Source organism: Pogona vitticeps, chromosome 1 (assembly GCF_051106095.1).
Source record: "Pogona vitticeps strain Pit_001003342236 chromosome 1, PviZW2.1, whole genome shotgun sequence".
Taxonomy (NCBI): Eukaryota; Metazoa; Chordata; class Lepidosauria; order Squamata; family Agamidae; genus Pogona; species Pogona vitticeps.
Genome location: NC_135783.1, coordinates 249,445,902 through 249,465,878, shown reverse-complemented (window position 1 = coordinate 249,465,878; position 19,977 = coordinate 249,445,902). Strand labels below are relative to the sequence as shown.

At 43.9% G+C, this 19,977-nt stretch overlaps 2 protein-coding genes across 2 annotated transcripts in view; one reads left to right on the top strand and one right to left on the bottom strand.

Annotated features, from left to right (window-relative positions):
* The first annotated feature begins 1,098 nt into the window (after nt 1–1,098).
* LOC110086180 (ferritin heavy chain) lies at nt 1,099–7,054 on the top strand. Its single transcript, XM_020806956.3, has 4 exons — nt 1,099–1,506; nt 4,385–4,531; nt 5,890–6,015; nt 6,737–7,054. Exons 1-4 carry the CDS (start codon nt 1,396–1,398, stop codon nt 6,899–6,901), a joined length of 549 nt encoding a protein of 182 aa, XP_020662615.1. The 5' UTR covers nt 1,099–1,395; the 3' UTR covers nt 6,902–7,054.
* Nucleotides 6,766–19,977, bottom strand: part of LOC110086195 (bestrophin-1) — a 46,221-nt gene continuing 33,009 nt past the window's right edge. Inside the window, exons 6-10 of the mRNA XM_072985549.2 lie at nt 19,462–19,539; nt 16,530–16,682; nt 15,917–15,997; nt 13,937–14,088; nt 6,766–11,690 (exon numbers count right to left, since the gene is read on the bottom strand). Coding sequence (XP_072841650.2) covers nt 10,487–11,690; nt 13,937–14,088; nt 15,917–15,997; nt 16,530–16,682; nt 19,462–19,539 — 1,668 coding nt within the window. The 3' untranslated portion in view covers nt 6,766–10,486. The remainder of the gene's footprint in view (nt 11,691–13,936; nt 14,089–15,916; nt 15,998–16,529; nt 16,683–19,461; nt 19,540–19,977) is intronic.

The window sequence follows — 19,977 nt, the reverse complement described above, 5'->3', positions numbered from 1 at the left end:
GAAAAAACCCTACAAAATAAAAGGCAAAAAGGGGCTAATTTAACTTTAAGAAATAGCAAAAGTAGGCCTCTTTTGGTGGACTTGCACAGGGCAACGGCATCAATGGCATAATTCAAAGCCACTCCAGCAAAACACCCACCCAGAACAAGGTGAGCTTGCTTTGCTAGCACTTAGATGTCAATGGCCTTTACTTATGGCAAAACAATCTCTTAGATTCACTTTGACAATGACAATAACTGTCCACCATTTGTCATCATGTGCTAACAACTCTCTTCCATGACTTCTTATGGGGTTTTCCATATACCTGATATGTCTAAGGAGTGGTTTGTCCCCCGTCAGCATCCCTCCTCCCCCAGGTAAGTTTTCCATGGCCAAGTGGGAATGCCAACCAGTCTTGTTTGAACCCTGATCCTGCACTTATCTATCCGACCACAGTAACTCAAAAATGCTTTAGATGTTCTAAAAGGGAGAAGGGCTTAGATCTCCTAAATGAAAAGGTGAGTCTTTTCTCCAGCTTCTGCTCAGGAGTTTGTTTATTCATTATACCCATCACTTCATTTATTTACAGCCCCATTAGTGCAATGCACTATTGTGGGTGGTTTACAAACTAAAGAGGCAAGAAAAAACAGACACACAATAAATGAAAACATTAAAAGAGAAACATATGAAAAACAAAACAAGAAAACGTAACGTTTTTTGTGCATGTGTTAAAAGTAAAAGTGATGTATGTGATGTGAAGGTAGGTAAAAAATATAGGCGGTAGCCTTTAAATTCTGTAAATGGCCACTGGATTTCGGAACCAATTTATATTTTTTTAAAGACGAATGTCAACGCAAAGTGCGTTGTAGTAACCAGCTTCCTTCTCAAGGGAGAAATCTCAGAATGACCTAATTCTGGAGAGTTTTTTTTTAACCAGGCTTCCCTTATTACAAAACACGCTTATGTTAAACGATAAATAACGTAGCGACTCAGCACTTTCTGTCCTCCGGACGGCCTTCCAGTCAATCACCAGCCAGCTGACCCCTTTCCTCCCCTTTCGGACAAAGCGTCACCCGCCAAGCGAAGCTGGAAAAAAACCCGCTGAGTCACGCTTACTCGCGAGGCGGGCTAAGGCGCCCCGCCTGGGAGAGGCTCGTGCTCCTTCCCTCCACTTTGGTTCCCGCGCGGCGGAAGGCGTGGCCTTCCCCAACTCGAATTGTGACGCAACCTCGGTCTATATATAGACGCGACGCCAAGGCAAGGGGCTCAGAACGTTCTGCGACACCCAAGCCGAGGAGGTTCCTGCTTCAACAGTGATTGGACGGAACCCACCCCCTGCTCGGGCCCACCCGTTGCCTCTACACCTCTCGCCAGCATCCTCACCACAGACACCGGTATCGCCGCCGCCGCCCTGCCATGGCTTCGTCTCCTTCCCAGGTGCGCCAGAACTACCACCAGGACTGCGAAGCGGCCATCAATCGGCAGATCAACCTGGAACTCTACGCTTCCTACGTGTACCTCAGCATGGTGAGCTCCCATGGAGGGAGGGAGGGAGGGAGGGAGGGAGGGGGGGCTGCTGCTGGGCCTGGGGGACCGAAGAACGCGGGGGAAGCGCCCACGGACGGGCAGCAGGCATTGATGTGCCCTTGGGGAAGGAGGGAGGCCTGCGACGCCGTGCAGGAGGCGGATCCCTTCGGGGTTCTCCCCCCCTCCCGCCTCCTCCTCCTTTGCAGGGCTTGTAGTTAAGAGAGGGAGGAGCCCAGCCTGGGTGCTTGCTGGAAGTCTGGTAAACACACTGCGTTTCGCCTGCTTCGAGGCGATCGGCGCCCCCTTGGAGAAGGTCCGGCTTCTTTTCGTTTACTATCTTTTCTGCAGATCCCCGAGTTGAGCCGTGGCAACCAGATGGCGCACGTCTGTGGCTTTTTGGGTTGCCCGATAAAGTTATTTATGAACTGTGGTCGGAGATTGCCTCCCCTCCCCTTAATGTGCGAGAACGACTATTGCTGTTCCGGCTCAAGGGTTATTCCTTTGAGTACATGCAGAACTGGAGGCTGGATAGGGACCGCACCGACCTGAAGGAGTGCAACCCTACAAATTAACTTGCCGACGGCTGTCTGGATCTTGCATTGACACCCTACCTCTCCAGTCGCTGTTGGAAACAGAGTGGTGTGTTGGATGAACTCTTGGTCTAATCCTGTTGGGCTCTTCGGTGTCCGTCCGTTTCTGCGTCGGTGGCGTCAAACTTTGGGGCATGTTGTAAGAAAGGGGCATTGCAGTATTGCCCATCACTTCGATTTAAAAAAAGGTTGTGGAATTGAGTCTTTATTTACTAAAGGCTGTTGGCTCTAATACCCGTTTAACCCCTTGGTGTAGCAACACATCCTAGAAATGGGAAGAGAAAGAAACTGCATTGAGTTAATTCTTGCTTGCAGAGAAATCTGTGTGCATCAGAGCTTATCTCTGTACTGCAAAAATTTGTGGTTTTAATTGACCTTGGACCAGTTCCCCAGAACCTTTAATATAAAATTGGCTTGTTCTGTAAAATCTGTGCTGATTTGTTTGAACAGAACTAGAAGTTTGTGTCACAGGTGAATCTCTTGATTTCTTTGGCTCCTGTTCAAGGTTTTTTGTTGGCGCATTCATGATTAGTTTTGGAATTCTTAGAGAACAGCATGAAAGCTGGAAATGTGCTTAACGTTTTCCTTTGGTTCTCACCTAGAATTATGTGAAAAAGTTTATGAGAAACTTGTAAGCTGGCTAATTAGCTCAGTAAGTTAGGCACCTGGCTGCCGAGCCCCCAGTGTTGGGAATTTGATTCCCTGTTGTGCATGTCAGAAGGGCCATCCTGTGTGGCTGGCTTTAGGCAAGCTGTACAGTCCCAGGATGTCCCCAGAAGAAGGGAATGGTAAACCATTTCTGAGTATTCTACTTAGAAAACCCTGGAAGGAATTGCCATGAGTCAGAATTGACTTGGACAACACACAATTAGTAAACTTTGGAAAAACAGGCTAGTCTTACTAGGAACACACTAGCTTTAATTTTGAAATAATAGTGGCTGTCAAGGTATAGAGTAACTTTTTGTCTTGGAGTTATTGTTAGCATTAACTGGAATCAGAATACGGATGGCCTCAATATTGGTCTTTGTAAATGATCAAATGGCAAGATGGGTACTAAATTCCTATTGCTGATAAAATTAATAGTTCCTTGATATCCCACTAGAATCGCTCTTTGATTTGGAATTATCTTTCGCTCACTCTCATATCAAAGCCAAGTTATATCAGTGGGAGTTTGAACATCTAAGTGACCTCCTTAATCCCACATGTCCTCCAAATTTTTTTGGCTTATCTCCTGTTGTAGAAAATCCTTTAAATTATTTCATTCTACTGACTAATCTGACTATGCGGCAAAGAGCTTTCATGCTAGTTCGGTTTAAGATCTTCCCGTCAGCCATGCATTTTGGCCACTTTTCCAAAATCCCTAAAGACAAAAGACTTTGCCTTTTCTGTCATTTGCTGCCCAATACCTTAGACCATATTCTCTTTAGATGCCCAGCACACCACTTCCATCACAAACTCTTTTTAGATCACTGGCTGATTCCCTTTTCAGATCACTTCGATGATCTTCTCCCTATCTTCTTGAGTGATTGCTGTGCTCCCCTCACTGAGGCGGTGGCAAACTACTTAAGTGAAATTTTGAAACTTACTGTTGCCTTATAATGTTGAAATCTCCTTACCCCATTCTCCAGATAAAATGTATCATTTCTCATGATTTTGTACTTCCTCATAAATGTTGATTTTGTCTATTTCCCCTGAGTTACTGCTTAATGCCAATAACTGTTTATCGTATCGTCATAGTTCCTAAATCGAAACATGTTTTAGCAAACCTATTAACCTGGTTTCTTTGATTGAACAAGCTCTTACATGTGTATTATAGAGCTTGACCTGGACTTTAAAATTGATGCTTAAGGATAATGTCTCAAACAGAAATACAGTCTTTATAGGCTATTGCATCTGAGTAAGATTTGGGCAGTATTTTTCATTGCAACGACTGTTACTTATTCTTATGGAGCTGCACATTCCTGAATGTCTAGAATAATTGAAACACTTTTCTATAATAAAGAGCCAGTGCATAACACTGATTGGGTGAGCATGTCAGCTAGACTTTCCATATTTGATCTGCCTGTCAGTAGCCAATGGCTGTTAAAGCTAAGAAGTTTGAAGTCTGGATCTGTGGTTCCAGTGCTTTGAAAAGCTGTGACAGACAAATAAGTTTATTTAGTTAGAAGCAGCAGCATGTTCTTCATGCTCATTCCCAGTGAAATAGGAACATCAAGCAAAGAGCATTCATGGCTGAAATAGCTGAATCCTATACAGTCCTCCATAAAGTACCTGCATTTTCATTTCAGTCCTACTATTTTGACCGTGATGACGTGGCCCTGAAGAACTTTGCCAAGTACTTCCTTCACCAATCTCATGAGGAACGTGAGCATGCAGAGAAGCTTATGAAGTTCCAGAACAAGAGGGGCGGTCGCATTTTCCTGCAAGACATTAAGGTAAGTTCATCCACAGGTAGAAGTGTGATGGCGAAGGTATTCCTGCTTTCTGGCCTGGGATCCAAATTAATGATTAAAACAAACAAGTACAAATCTTAATGTTAATTGTGAAACTTCTTTAGAAAAAGCTGGAGCAGCTCCTTTAAGAGAAGCAATTAGCAGACTTACATAATGTATAATTATAAGCTAGTAAGGGAGAAGGAAGCATTCAGTTCCATAAAGAAAATGGTTCCTTTGAATGTACAGTATTAGCACCTTGGAGAGAAGGCGATGCAAGAACATTCCCCCCCCTTCCCCGGATATGTATGCTGTCACTGTGCAGGGGCCTGTTAGGAGAGAACCTTCAGAACTGAATTTTCCTTCCTGCATGCCAGTCTGAAGTGGTGCAATGCACTAATAAGCCACATCTTGTCAATTGTTGATAATGTTGCTTTTTAAAACTTTATTTCAAGAAGCGTTGTGCGCTTCATCAGCATTCCTCACTAACAAATGCTAACATTGGGGAGTGTTTTTGAAATAGTTCCTTCACCACACACTAACTCTGTATTCTAAAGAACCCAATTTACACCAGACACAGTTAGCTTGAACTGTGTGCAGTTCAGAATATGTCTCTGCACCCTCTGCAACTCACATGGGATCTGGACACATGAGTTGATCAGGATATTATTTTTTTTTTAGAAACAAACATCTTGAAAACCACTAGACTAGGATTATTGTGCAAATGCCGAATGGTTACATTATATGGTTAAAATGCTCTTGCTCTGATAAAAATGCAGTTTGAAAATGTGATTGCCATGGAAACAACAGTGTTATAGCTGAACCTGAAATAATTGCATGCTGAGTTGGGTTTTATAATTGACAGATGCAGGGATCCCAGCCCATATTCATGCTAAAGCAAGTTTCTTGTGTCAAATGAAAAATACTGGTAAGAAAGGAGTAGGGGAGGGAAGGTTTTAGTGCAAGAAGCTTGACACATTGTCCACAGTACTTCCGAACAATTCTTGCACCTTTGTTCAGGGTAGGCTAAGCAGACTGCTGATCTTGCCTACTGCTGTATTACATGTAAACCCCCCCCCCCCCGTTGCAGATTGTAAAGGGAGATAGATGGGTGGAATGTTTTGGTTCCGGGGGAGGTGGGGGGTGGAGAGACACTTTGTTTTGGTGCATGACCTATAATCTATACTTCGAATTCAAAGCCTCATAAGATGAAGAGCATTGCTTTTAAAACCTTCAAATGGCAGTGATTCTGTCCTATAATATTCTAACCATTTGCTCTGTAACAGCAGTATGCTCTGTAAGTTCTTGGTATTGTTGTGGCTTGGCTTTGATGTAAATAAATGACTGTTTTGCTCTCTTAGAAACCAGATCGTGATGACTGGGAGAGTGGACTGACAGCAATGGAGTGTGCTTTGCACTTGGAAAAAAATGTGAACCAATCACTGCTGGACCTGCACAAGCTGGCAACTGACAAAAACGACCCACACGTAGGTGAAAGTTAATACAAATAACATATAGTTTGGCTGGAGCTGCAAAGGGTGTGCCTGTCCTGCTGTTTAAAAGAATAGCACCAAGTTTAAATAAAATTCCTGTCATTAAAGGATTTGAATATCAAGGTGATGATGGATGTGCGTGTGATGAGATTCTGTGGGAATACCAAATATGTTGATGGATACCTTATACTGTATCCTGCTTTCTTTTTAGTATTTGTGGCTACCCACACATTTTCAGGCATATTTTTTGCAATGCATAATTAGGATTTCAGACGCTAGAAGCTGTTAAAAATATTGTTAGTTGATGTGGCTGTAGTTTTGTTTTCTGTTTTCATCAGTACGAAAAAGCAGAAGCAGACAGGCAAACTATACCTGGTGTGCATTATTTATGTAGACAGCAGCATTTGGCTTCCCTTCTTACAAACCTGGATTGCCTGAGTACAGAACTTCCATGTCTTGGTGTGGAATACAGACACTCTTTGTGCGATAAATCATAACCTTGCATTTCTTGAGCTGCTGTCCTTTATAAATGCCTTGCACTACATCTGTGTATGGTGGGAGAAGGAATGGGAACTGTGGAGGTAATCTCCTTTGTCTCAGACTTTGTTTGTGCTTTTTTGCAATAGGTCATTTATTTTTGTGTGGTTACCATGAGATATCATGGCATTGGCTGAATCATAGTGGCATGTCTAACGCATCATTTCCCTTCTCACAGTTATGTGATTTCATTGAAACCCACTACCTGGATGAGCAGGTCAAATCCATCAAAGAGCTGGGTGACCATGTGACCAACCTGCGCAAGATGGGGGCGCCAAAATCTGGATTGGCTGAATATCTTTTCGACAAGCACACTCTGGGAGAAAGTGACAGTGAAAACTGAGAGCCTTTCCTGAAAAACAAGTGGGACTCCTGCATCTTCAGCTGTGCATGTTTCTTTGGTTTATCCATTAACATTGTCCATAACTGTATACATTTAATTTTTGTCCTTTTATGTTGTATCTCATGCTTAATAAAGTGATTTGGTTCAAATTGGTTTTAGTTGTACTGAAGCATGGATGGAGCAAGGTGTTGGTAAAGTTCACAAACAAAGCATTATTTAAAATAACTGAAGGGTTCTGGTATGTGCCGAGTTCTCATTATCCATGGCTAGGAAACTGGCTTCCATATAAGGACGTGAACATGGTATTAATGTCGGAAATCTAAATTGTGACATATATTCTTGAATTTGTAATTGAGGGTGGCACAGTCAAATCAAGGTTTAATTTGCTGCCAGTAGAAATACCCAAATCGATTCACTGCTCACCAGTGTAAATAGAGCTGAGTGAGACTCAGCCGCTCACTCGCTTGCTCTATTATTGGTGAGCACTGCCAGCTTTGCAATCTACAAACAACTTAATTTCTACACCAAGTTTTTAAGACAAAAACAGCATGGGTAGTGCCTCCATAATTTCCAATGAATTACTACATTTTATTTTCTGCCATTTTACAGGGGCCTTGGGATTGGGGTGCAGGTGAAAAGTAAGCTCATTGGCAGATGGTACTGTATATTTGTGTCTTCCGTGTCCATGCCTATTACGTTTTAATCCATTGGTTCCCACATTTGGGTTGTGCCCCTGGTGTGTATGGGAAAATTCTGGGAAGGGTGTAAGGTTGAAATTTTCATTAATACTATTTTTTGTGCCTAAAGCTTTTTTTTCTCCTGCCGCCGTTACAAGCACACAGGGGTTGGGTGGTTATAAAGGATTAGTGAGGAGGTGTGAGGATTTCTTTAAAATGAAAAGGAGTGTGGTGGTGAAAATAATATCAAGTTAGAGGTTGACTAGCTGTCCCAAAATTGGTGCCTTTTTGCTGATTCTTTGAAAGGGATCATTTGGATCACTATTATATAGATCATGCGTCTCAGTATATTTCTCTGGAATATTGCTGAGCTCTAGGGCCTTGAGAGATTGCACATTAAGATGTGCTGTGTTCTGCACTACAATCAAAATTTTAAACTTTTTAAAATTATGCAGGTTTGCCTGTTTTGTATAACTTAATTTCCAGCAGCTATGGGGAGGTGCAAGGAGTCGAGTTGTGTAAAGCCGTGGAATGTTCTAATGAGTATCGTACCTTGTCTTCTGATAGTTTTGTTTTCAGAAATCTTGGAAATTTTCTTAAGAAAGGCTAGAATTGTGCCTTTGTCTCTTTTTGTAGAATGAAAGCTGACATGATCAAGTGATGTTGAAATCTGGGTCTGTGGAATGTAGGCAGCCCTGCCCTAACACCCAGAGAATGCTTCTGACCTCCACCCTAAATTAAAGGAAATCATACCCTTTGAAGCCATGGTTCCATGGCTAATTAGCTCATGCTTTTGATATCCTGTGGATCATTGCAGCTTTTTCTCTCTCCGTATAATCTAAATACTGTACCCAATGTGCTGTCATGAATGAAATGACTTGCGTATTAGGACTCTGGAGACCAGAGTTTTAATTCCTGCTTAGCCATGGAGACCGACTGGGGGAATGGAACTCGTAAATCTACTCTTTAAATATCTCACTCACCTTGACACCATTAGGATCACTTTAAGTAGATTGCAACTTGACGGTGAATAAGTACAACAATAATTTCTCAAAAAGACTTCTATAGAGCAGCTTTCCCTAACCTGGTGCCCTCCTGACTTCAGAATTACAAGCCCTACCACTCCAGCCAAGTGCCCCTTTTGCACTGGATTCACTTTGCCGGGTTCCAGACCAGAACTGAAGAATTCTAATACCGGCGGAGCAAAGTTCAACGCTGTTTTCCATCAGTATCCTGAGAAGTGAAAACTTTTCAAGCTTTCTAATGAGGTAGCAATGAGATACTGTACAGTACTTCCAATGTCACCACCTCCACTTGGAACTTTACTAATCCCTGAATGTAGTAAGAGGTGCCTAGCTGCAGCTGTTTTTTTTTTTTTAAGTAGTCTGTATACTGTATCTGTCAATAAATCAAGATCTTACATAAAGGAAACCCAGGTTCTAGATTTTAACCTCATTGTCTGTTCCAGTGCTGCTATTTAAGATACTAGGAACTGAAACTTACTGAGTTCATTTCACTAGTCAGGTGATTTTTAGAAATAGATTGCAGGAAATGTGCTTAAAAACACCTTAAAAATATAACCTTTTCTTTTGCTCATGGCTATTTAGTGAAGGATTGTGGTGCAGAACTGCATGTGGTGAAAAGGTGTGCCAGTCTAGCGAAACTGCTTCTGCAGTTGACCTAGCAGCCTACATAAAACTGTTAAAGTTTATCTGGTAAAAGGTTGGCAGCCTGTGTTTTAATGTTTTTGCTCCTTTATCTGTAAAAATAGTGTGGTTGTACAAGTACAGTCGTGCTTCTCTGCACATTTGAGACACAGGACACAATAATCCCCCTCCCCTCAAGTGGTACAACTGTAGGCATACCTTTCTCATGCACTCAAAATATCACTATAGTCTTTCAGTCAGCTAAGGGAACAGTCATCATGGGTGTTCCCTGCAACCATGTAATACGGTCTTCTTTCTTGCCCCCCCCCCCAAATTTGTTTTTTGCATGATCAGTCAGGGATGGGATTGAGACTTGAACAAGAGGAATTCAATCCATAGAAAGGGTTTAAGAGATTGACACTCTTCTGTCATCTACAGTATATAGTGCAGGCTACTATACCTACACATCAAATGATCTGGAGTGCTCTTATTCTTGAAGCATGTGGATGCCCATAGAGGTGGGCTGAAGCTGATCGGCGTTGAAAGGGGTCTCTCCATTGAGCATAAAACAGTGGCTTAATTTTGCAAGGAACACATCCCCTGATTTTGTAGAGTATTGTTTGGGATTCTGTGGATTGATTGTCCTTGTGCTGTACCAGATAAAGACTGATACACCTTTGAAATTAAAGAAACTGGTGCATGGTAGAAGATTCACTCCACCTGTGCTCTCCAATGTGTTTTTTTTCTCCTGGGATCACTGGATCTCAAGATCTGCGTAGTCCCTAGATTTTATGCCAAGCGTTCAACCCAGGGTTTTGCTCTCCAGCCCAGTTACGTATCCAACAAGGTTCAAATGCTGGTCAGGTGGGATGATCATATTCATATACTGCAAGTCCTGTTTTATGAGTGCAATACCAGGGTGAGGTAAAATCAGCACGTGACTGGGAAGTGAATCATGCAAATTGTTCTTTGAAGTATACCTGAAACATGATTCCCAGCATTGGTGAGACTGCTCTATTCTTTGGCAATTGCAAACAACAAACTCTTTTAAAAGTACAAGGTTATTAAACACTGATACTGGCTGCTTCCAGGCATTAGGGCTCATTTCCTAATCTTGTGATGCTGAAGTATTATGAATGGCTCTTAACATGATTGTTAATAGAAGCACATGTGTTACCTATGGAATGAGCTGTGCAGGTTAAAGCCCCACTTCATTATTCTAAAAGGGGGGGGGGGGGAGAACGCTGCTGAACCTGTTTCTTTTAGCTGTCCCTGTCTCCCTTCCCTTCATCAGTGGTGTTCTCGCTGGTTTCCATGATCACTTCCATTAGCCCCACAAAGTCTCCTTCTGCTAGAGAGATGCCAGAGTCATTGGGCGAGGCATTGGTGGCCTTTCTCTGTTCCTTGGTGTGATAGGGAACTGTGCCTGCGTTGCCCGTCTCTCTCATAGCCCCAGCCACTGCTGGAGAATCCTGCTCTAAGGTTCCAGGTGACGTCTCTGGGCCGGGGCCAACACCAGCATTTGTTTTGCTGAGATGCGCTCTCTCAAGCACTGGAGATGTCAATGGGGTGAATGAAAAGAAGTTGGTTGGGCCATTGCTGCTAGGGGTCCTGATCCCATAGCTATGAAGGAAACTAGTGCGGTCTGGATTTGGACTTGCTGCATTGCCTGGAGTCCAACGGGAATGTCGGTGGCCTCTCGGAGTGTTTGCACTGTTGACATTTGCCTGCCTCTGAGAATCTGGGGACTCAGCCAGTAAAGGAACCGTTGGGCTTACTGAATCCCCCGAGGACAGAGCCCCCCCTGGGGTTCCCAGAGGAGATGCCTCCTTTGATCTGTTTGCCTCCCCTTCGATGGTCACAGCCAAGGAGTCTGAAGCATGAGTTTTCTCGGCCGGCCACACAAACGTTTCTCTGCCTCCTGAGCCCAAAGAGTTCTCGCTTTTGTCCACATCGCTGCCTCTGCAAGGGGACTGGCTGGCAGAGTTGTCCCTCAGAGACGCAGAGCAGGCTGCAATGCTGGACAGAGCTGGAGGCTTCTTGCGCCCTTGCCGTCTGGACGGGAAGATCATGGGGATGGAGCTGATGGGAGTCTGGGGAGCGCTGTAGAAGCCGGGCCTCTCGTAGAAAGGAGTTGACATGAAGGCGTCGAGCTCTCTCAGTTTTCTGGCTGTGTTGTCCCATTGATCCTGGGAGTTACAGCCTGGTGGGGAGTAATCGCCCCTTTGCTGGTTAATACCTGTGGGGCTCCCAGGTTTTCCCCCATCTGGATAGGCATAGCAAGGGGAAGGAGGCAGATTTTCATTCCTCCGACGCATCAGGTTCATTCTGGATGACCTGGAAAAACTGGGGGACTGGACGTTTAGAAAGCGGCCGATGTGCCCCAACAAGGGCGTGGAGTGGTTTGCTTCTTCATTCTCCTTAATCTGTTCCAGGGGCTGGAATTCCATCTCCTCTTTCTGCATGCTGGGGAAGGAAAAGAGAGCAGTTGTAGAGAATAAGTGGTGAGAGAATAAACCAAAAAAGGTAGAATGGCTCTGCGCTTTTGTATGAGGAACTCAGATCAGTGCTAACCCCTGATCTTGGAGAGAACTCGTAGGGAAAAGACCACCCTCTGTGGGCCTGGGGCTACAAAAGATGAACTTTTTCTGGACTAAGATTCCCAGAATCCCACAGCTGGCATGGTATCATTTAATCCAAACAAAGTTCCAAGCTCCGAGTGGGCTCCTCATCTCCGGCCACTGTGATTCTGCACTTCCTCACTTGCTGCTATTATGCCTTGTTACTCCTGCAGACGAACTGCTCACCACGAAGGGAGATGCTGAGAGAACCATCAGGTGGTGGTGGCAGTCGCTCCTCCATCCTGCCTTTGCTGCTCGTGTGCTCACTTGCCTGTAGAGGTCCAAGGGGTAGGTGAGCAAAGGGAGCAGAGAAGGTGAGGAGAAGGAGCAGGCCTGGCAAGGTCTCAGCAGTGGGACCTTCTTTGGGGCACAAGCCTTTGTAGGTCCCTATCTCTACTGTTCCTGACTGGTGCCGCCATTGATGCCCGAGCGCCAGTTCAAAACACTTGGCTGCCTCAAGCAGCAAGGCAAAAGGTGTCCCCTCATTCACTGCATTTATTTCCTTTAAAAAAACAAAACAAAACAAAAACTTGCATTCAACTTTCTTCCCTCTCAGAAGGAACCTCACAGCAACGTACAACTCTCAAATACACTTAACAGTAACACCAAATCCACAAAGTGCTTTAAACAACACATTTTATAAAACCAAGTCAAGGAATGTGGTGCCTGAGGCTGGTTAGTTGGTTCTGGGACATAACTGAGAATTCCCAAAGGGCCTTTCATCCCTCTGACAGCAACAATAAAACAGCAAGGGGGGATAAGCGGTGTGATCCTTGTACATAATCCAAAGGAAAGGGTAGATGATACCTTTATGAGATGACTACAAAAAATTCACAGATACTAGAGGCTATGTTTCTTCCTTCATCACTTAAATAGCACAGTCCTCTTTATGCAAACACATAGGAGATGATGAAATAGGTGTGTGAAATAACAGGTTATTGGCAGCAAACTCCTTGCTGGCCTTGGGCTCGTTTACTGCCTGCAGAGTGCAAAACAAGGTACTGTGTAGAGCTAACAAGGAGGGTGGGGCCTGGCAACTCATCACAAACCATTTAGTTATATGAGGGTTGGATAACTTACGTTATACTAGAAACCATAACAACAGGTAGTAAAAGCTTCAGTGTGTGTCAAAACAGGCTCCCACCCCACATCAAAACAACCAAATGAAATGTTTCAGTAAATGGTGATCTAACAGAGAGTGGTATGACACCACACACACACACACACACACACACACACACACACACACACACACACACACACACACACACACACACGAGAGAGAGAGAGAGAGAGAGAGAGAGAGAGAGAGAGAGAGAGAAGGTTATCAGCAGGTTTCCTGAAACTCCAATGTTTTCAGAATTACGGTAAATGAAACAAGTTGTTGTAGATTACAGCCCATTTCATCAGATGGTCAAAAAACCTTGTGCTGTAGCACATTTGTTACTCTGATGCAAGATAATATATTCTTGCAGCAGACTAACACATTGTATAATAAACATGCATGTAACAACAACTACATGATATCAAATCAATTCTGACTTCTACCAACCCTTTGCAAGGTTTCCTAGTTATGGAGTATCCAGAAATGGTTTATCATTCCCTTCTTCTGGGGGGGGGGTGCTCTGGGACTGTGCAGCTTGCCCAAGGCTACCCATGCTGACTCTTCTCCCACAGATAATTAATTGACTGAGCTATCGAGCCAGATGCCCCCCACCCCCCACCCCCACAAGAGAAGGGAGAAAAGCAAAGCAGCCCAATGAGGACTAGCTATACTGAGTGAGCATGGAATACTGTCTGCTTGGCTGGGAGCCGAGGATAGAGAGACAGCTGAGGGTGGGGGATATAAACTAGGTAACGGGCCATCCAGAAAGAGGACATGAGTAGTTGGCTGGAATCCTGCGCAGAAAGAATTCCCCATTGCAATGTTTTGTCAATGGCCCAACTAGTTTCCACTGTTGTTTTTTAAAATTCTTGTGGCATTGCACAAACCAATATATTTATTGTGTCACAACAAATGTATTTATCAAATGCAGTTCATGTGTCAGGAAAGAAGGGATGTACATGATTATTTCAGACAACTCCACTTGCCTGATGTCAAAGGTTGAGCCAAGAAAAGATGTTCGCTTATAGTCTGCTGTTGCTGCTGTATAAGGTGGCTGGGGGTCGGATTCGTTCCAATATGGATCCCTCTGCAGAACGGGCAGATCCTTGTGCATTTCATCCACAGCCATAAGGGAGACCTGCAAAGGGATAATATGACATGTAATATGTCAGATGCCATGACTCTGTGAGGGCCTTTTACTCTTCTTCTATTCCCCCCACTTCTCATTTCTGAGAAAGCATCCCTTTCTAATAATTTGATGATGGCTGGAATTTGAAAAACCAAATGATGGAGAAGAAGATGTTGGTTTCTGTTTAGTCGGCTGGAGAGCTTGTGATAATAGGATTGCAGACCGATAACCATGTATGGTGGCTTGCTGGTGACTTGATAAACCTCTCCTGCAAAAACAAGAGGGCTATTTCCTCAATAGCTAGGTGGTTGATAAGTTGTGCAGCCTGCATAAGAGGGAAGAGTGATTAATGAGTTCATTTTGAAAGCAGAGAAAAGCATGTGGTGAGGTTTTGAACAGCCAGGACTATCAGGATCTGAGAGTAAGAAAGAACAGCATGCGTGAGAAGCTTATGATGGGGAGGAGGAGGAGGAGGAGATGAGCACGGGGGACCGGGTGTTTGAGCTTCCAGCATTCAGAAATTATCTTGCTATCATGAGAAACCAAAGTGCCACAGGTTGCAACAGTGGCACCGGATGTCGGCTCATCCTTAACAGAAATGGAGCAGGATGACAAGAAAGACATGCCCTTGGCTGAGAAATCTCTTAGCACTGTTCTCAGGTATGAGGACCCTCCTCAGGCTCTTCCAGAGGTCCCTCAGGAGTTCCCCATTCGGTCACACCTTCTTCCCAATGTCGCCCTCATTTAGTGCTTTCCCATTTTTTTGTTGCAGGACTCTGTGTTATGGTTAAAAAGGTAGACGAGCCTCTCGAGGTTTAGCTATTATTTTATTTATTTTATTTAAATTATTTATATGCTGCCTTTCACCCCATAAGGGACCCAAGGCAGTTCACAACAGATAAAATAAGGAAATTTTCAAACAGTATATAAATATCACAATTTAAAAAAATTAAACATACATTAAGATTAAAACAATCAAATATAAAACCAATTAAAAATGTTAACAACCTATAAAAATCAGCATTCCTGAGATAACATAAGGCTTAAAAGGCCTGCCTGAAGAGGAAGGTCTTTGCCTGATGACAGAAGGACAAGAGGGAGGGGGCCAACGTGGCTTCTTGGGGCAACACATTCCAAAGCCTCGGAGCAGCCACTGAGAAGGCCCTCTCTCATGTTTTCACCAAGCAAGCTTGGGAAGGTGTTGAACCTGAAAGAAGGCCCTCCCCAGAAGATCTTAAGAGCTGAGAAGGCTCATGTGGGACAATATGATCCTTCAAATAGCCTGGAATTAAGCCGTATAGGGCTTTATAGGTAATAACCAGCACTTTGAATAGGGCCTGGAAACAATCTGGCAGCCAGTGAGGCTGTTGTCGTAAGGGAGTTACATGCTCCCTACAACCAGTAACAGTCTGGCTAGAACATTTTGAGCCAGCTGAAGTTTTGGAACACAAAGACAGCCCCATGTAGAGCACACTACAGTAGTACAAACAGGATGTAACTAAGGCATGTTGTCACCATGGCCAAGCAGGAGAAGCTAAATATGCTCATGTTTTCGGCCCTACCTGGTCCTGCCCAGCAGTAGAGTATGACCCCTGAGAGCTTCCCTGGCCCTGAACTGTATGAGTCTCTTTTCTACAGCCATGTTCTTGAATATGAGCTGTCCTCTGAACTACTGAGTTGGAAGTATGGTGATTAATAGTCACTTGGCTTACCCTGAATTGTTTTCTGACATACTTTCAACTTTTTTTCCATCCGTGTTGTGTGTATCAAGAACCCTAACCCCACCCTCAATTCTGAGACACTACAGAGTGGAAAGAAAGGCAAGCCTCCAATTTACCTGCAGGTTCCTGTCGATGAGCCAGTTGGTTTCAAAGTCATCATCATCTTCCCCAAATGGATTGATGAGTTGTTCAGCTACCTGTGAAGGAAATGGTCACACAGCAAGAACTCCTGGACTGCCACATTCCCCTAAGGGTGAACGAAATGGTGAGCATCGTAGATGTCTTTGTGAGTGTTGGACCTGGACTTGAAGCATCCTGGGTCAGTCCTTTACTGAGATCCACTTTGGTTCAGCCACCCTTTTTGTCTAATCTACCCAACAGGGATGTTGGGAGGATAAAGTAGGATAAGTGTTGGAACTTTCCTGGAAGACAAGTCCCACCTCCCACTTGCATTCTCCTATGTCATCCTACCCCCCCCCCACACACTTTATAAGTGAATGGACAGATCCATGCTTAAAGATATGGGGGCTGCTAGCCTCCCGTGTAATTTTGCTCTCACTGGGAGTCCTGGTTTTCCTTCTGACTTGTGCATTAAAGGGCCTCAGGCTGAGGACGACTTTAGCTTTAGCCTCTTGAACTTTCTAGCTTTCAGATTCAAAACCCAATTCTTGTCCCAGTAGGCAGAAGTTTCCCCAGGGAGGAATCAAATCATCTTTCCTTTGAACTGACCTTTAGCCATCCAGCGTAAAAGAAAAACTGCAGGAAGGTGAAGACGGGCACAAATAAGTCCATTTCATGGCCAGGATACTTCTTTGCTGGGTCCAGGAACTGCCGGCCAATTAAACAAGCCAAGAAGAAGCTGTAAACAGCGACTGTGACCACCTTGGAGAAAAAGAGACTGCTAAGAGTCTGTCAAGGCACCGTGGTCTATCAGGGATGGTGGTGTGCAAAGCCAGTACTGAGCTATTAATTCATAAAAGGAAACACTTTTATGAGTTAGAGTAGCCGAATCACTATTTTTAAAAATACATACTTAAGCCATGAGCCCAAGAGGCTGAATTCCTTAACTCTCAGCAAACATAATTTGTGCTACATGGCAGGCCATCTCCTGAATCTCATGCACCCTCATGGGTCAGAGGTGCTGACAGGACTGCTGCAAGGTACGTTACAGATTTTTCTCCTGCCTCTTTCTGCCATGGCCAGCTATAAGGATGGGTCTTTTTGTGTTTTAACAAAAGGCACACACACCCTGTGTGAAGGGGGTGAGTGGGTATTTCCCGTTTGACTGATTTTTTTGTGTGTGGTTAATTTTCGTTGATTTACTGTGTGTTCATTTTGTTAAAGGCATTTATTTTGGGGGTGAGGTTGATGTTTCTTCTTTCTCATGTACTGGCGACTGCTTTTGGAGAAGGTTGACTCTCTCTTCCCTTGCCTCTGCTTTTTTTTTGGAATAGTTTTTAAAGGTTGTTCAGAGCTTCTTGGAGTGCCAGGAAACATGAATGGAAGACGCAAAATGGAAAAATTCAAAAGAGGCTTTGCCTTTCATGTAAAAATGAAAGGGCTGATTCATGAAAAATACAAAAATGGAAGGCACAACACCCCTCCCAAAAGAACCCAAAAGAAAAGAAATATAAAAATATTCACCATCCCATCCTTAAGTTGCATGAACTATTTCCCAGCTTGGTTCGTTTCCTCCTTTGTTTTCAAGCGTTTTGCCCTCCTCCTTTAATGGTTGAGTACATGCTTCACACAGTTTAAATACAAGAACCTAAGATACCGGGTCTTTCATTATAAAGAGGCAGCAATATTTGATATTGCTAGAACTACTAAAATGTCAAGAAAAACCAGAGTTATCTGCATGGAATAAAAGAACTGTTGACTGGAAAGTACCTAAGAGTTTGAGTTCCAGTTGAGTTCAAGTTGAGTTCAACCTCTACTGTGGTTCTGAATTTCATGCTGATTCTTCCAGACTAATAATAATAAAAATGGTTGTTGTGGGTTTTTCGGGCTCTTTGGCCATGTTCTGAAGGGTGTTCTTCCTGACATTTCGCCAGTCTCTGTGGCTGGCATCTTTAGAGGACTGGAGTAGGAACTCTGTCCATGCTCTGTTGCTCCAGTCCTCTGAAGATGCCGGTCACAGAGACTAGCGAAATGTCAGGAAGAACACCCTTCAGAACACGGCCAAAGAGCCCAAAAAACCCACAACAACCATCCGATTCCCACCGTGAAAGTCTTCGAGAATACAATAATAAAAATCTTAGAACTGCAGAGTTGGAAGGAACCATATGAATCATCAAGTCTAGCTCCTATCTAGGAGGCATGGTGGAGAATTGAATTCCCCCCCAACTTCTACCTAAACAGCTGGACTATCCAGCTGTTCTTCTGAGTTCCTATAGTTCCTTCTTGGCTACACTTTTCCAATTGGAACAACTTCTTTAGCACACAGTTGCTAACATTCAGTGTAACGTGCATTATTTGTAATGTGCAATCTAGTTCTTGTGAAGCCATTCTAATTTAGGGTGAAATAATATGAGATAAATAACATTTTGGACACTTTGTGGCATGGTCTGTTGAGAATTATTTCACAGACTGCAAACCAGCCTGACACTGATCTGTGTCCCAGCTGAATCTTTTTATTCGAGCAGCAGGACGGGGCGGGGGTGGGGGAAGGGTGGAATGAGTCCTGAATGCACAAAAGGGTCACTGTTACATTTGGCATTCTGTAACACTGCAGAAGTTGCTTTCTTGTTCTTTGCCGAGCTAAGATTCTTGGCACAGTGACAATTATATTGCAAATTTCCTACAAGGCAGCAGCTTCTGACCTTTGACTACCTCCTTCTGTTAACAGGTAAAAACAACTTATAAGAAGAACCACTGATAATCCTTAATCTTACTCAACAGTGAGCAGTCCCACTGTCACAGAACATGGAAACTTTATTTTTTTGGACTAGAGGTCCCAGAATTCTCTAGTCACTGACCATGCCAGCTGGGAGATTCTGCAGTGCAAAAAGTAACTTTTCCAGGCTGTGCTATGTTAACATGTACTGAAGAATCCTCACTTTGAATTCTGGACCTTGGTTCTGGTTCCTTTTTGCTATCAGTGTTTCAGACACTTGTTCTATTAGATTCAGCCTGCCTCTCCCCAGCCTAACAGCCACAAGTTAAACCAGCCTGCCCTGAAACACACCTATATGTGCTTGAATGAGACATCCCGTTCTGTCTTACGTACTCCAGCCAGCATCCCATGGTTGCTGAAAGCAAACAAGTTCCAATTAAAATGAGACTCTCTGCATGTGCATGTGTGCGTGCACATGCAAAGGCATGCCCCGCACTGACTTTCCCTTGTCTTTGATTCTAGTTTGCAGGAGCCTTTGGTCTTCCCAGGGTTCCAGATAAATCTCCCATTAACCTTCACAGCCCACAGAGGCAGGAATCCTCTTTCCCTGCACAGCCAAGTCTGATGGAGTGCATTACCTAACCTGTTGTTTTGTGCAAGACGTGAGAGCTGGCACCATGAAGTCTGCCCTGCGGCTGTGGCTTGGGCGGTGGCAAACGGTTAACTGTGCCTGGTGTCTAAGGCAGATAACAACAGCCTTGCCTGCAAGCAGGTTCGTCCATTAAGTGCTCTGCTGTGAGTATGACATTCTGAGTATAATCATACCTGAGTATAGACCAACGGAATGCTGATCCAATCATATCCATAGAGCCGGCCACACTGGCTTCGCAAGGTGTTCATTTCCTGCATGAGAGAAGAACAAACACTGAGTGACCTCATGGCAGTGGCTGCTTTTGATACTGCTGCTTTCAAAGGGGAACCCCTATTTCAGCTGTTTTGGCCTGGCAGTTTATTCTTATTATGTCATTATGTACCTTTGCTACTTGGGCTGCACAGCATACAATGTACAGCCTAGCACAGAAATCCTATTGCTTAGTTATGCCTGTGGAAGCCAAACCACACAACCTTTAGTGACATCTTGCTGGCATTTAATGAGCCTGCACTTTCATCCTCAGGGAAGCCAGTAGGCGTGGGTGCACCCAAAAATATCCAAGCCAGGATTTATTAACTGCCCACAAGAAAGGGCTGCAAGTTACACTGTTTGCCTTCTGCAGATGTAAGTATGCAACAGGATTTGGCCTCAAATGACTTAAAAGAAATCACATCTTTCTTCAAAAACAG

Coding starts and splice junctions, on each gene's coding strand:
- LOC110086180 (XM_020806956.3), top strand. CDS start 1,396: ATGGCTTCGTCTCCTTCCCAGGTGCGCCAGAACTACCACCAGGACTGC. Junction 1,507..4,384: donor CCTACGTGTACCTCAGCATG/GTGAGCTCCCAT, acceptor TTTTCATTTCAG/TCCTACTATTTTGACCGTGA. Junction 6,016..6,736: donor CTGACAAAAACGACCCACAC/GTAGGTGAAAGT, acceptor CCCTTCTCACAG/TTATGTGATTTCATTGAAAC.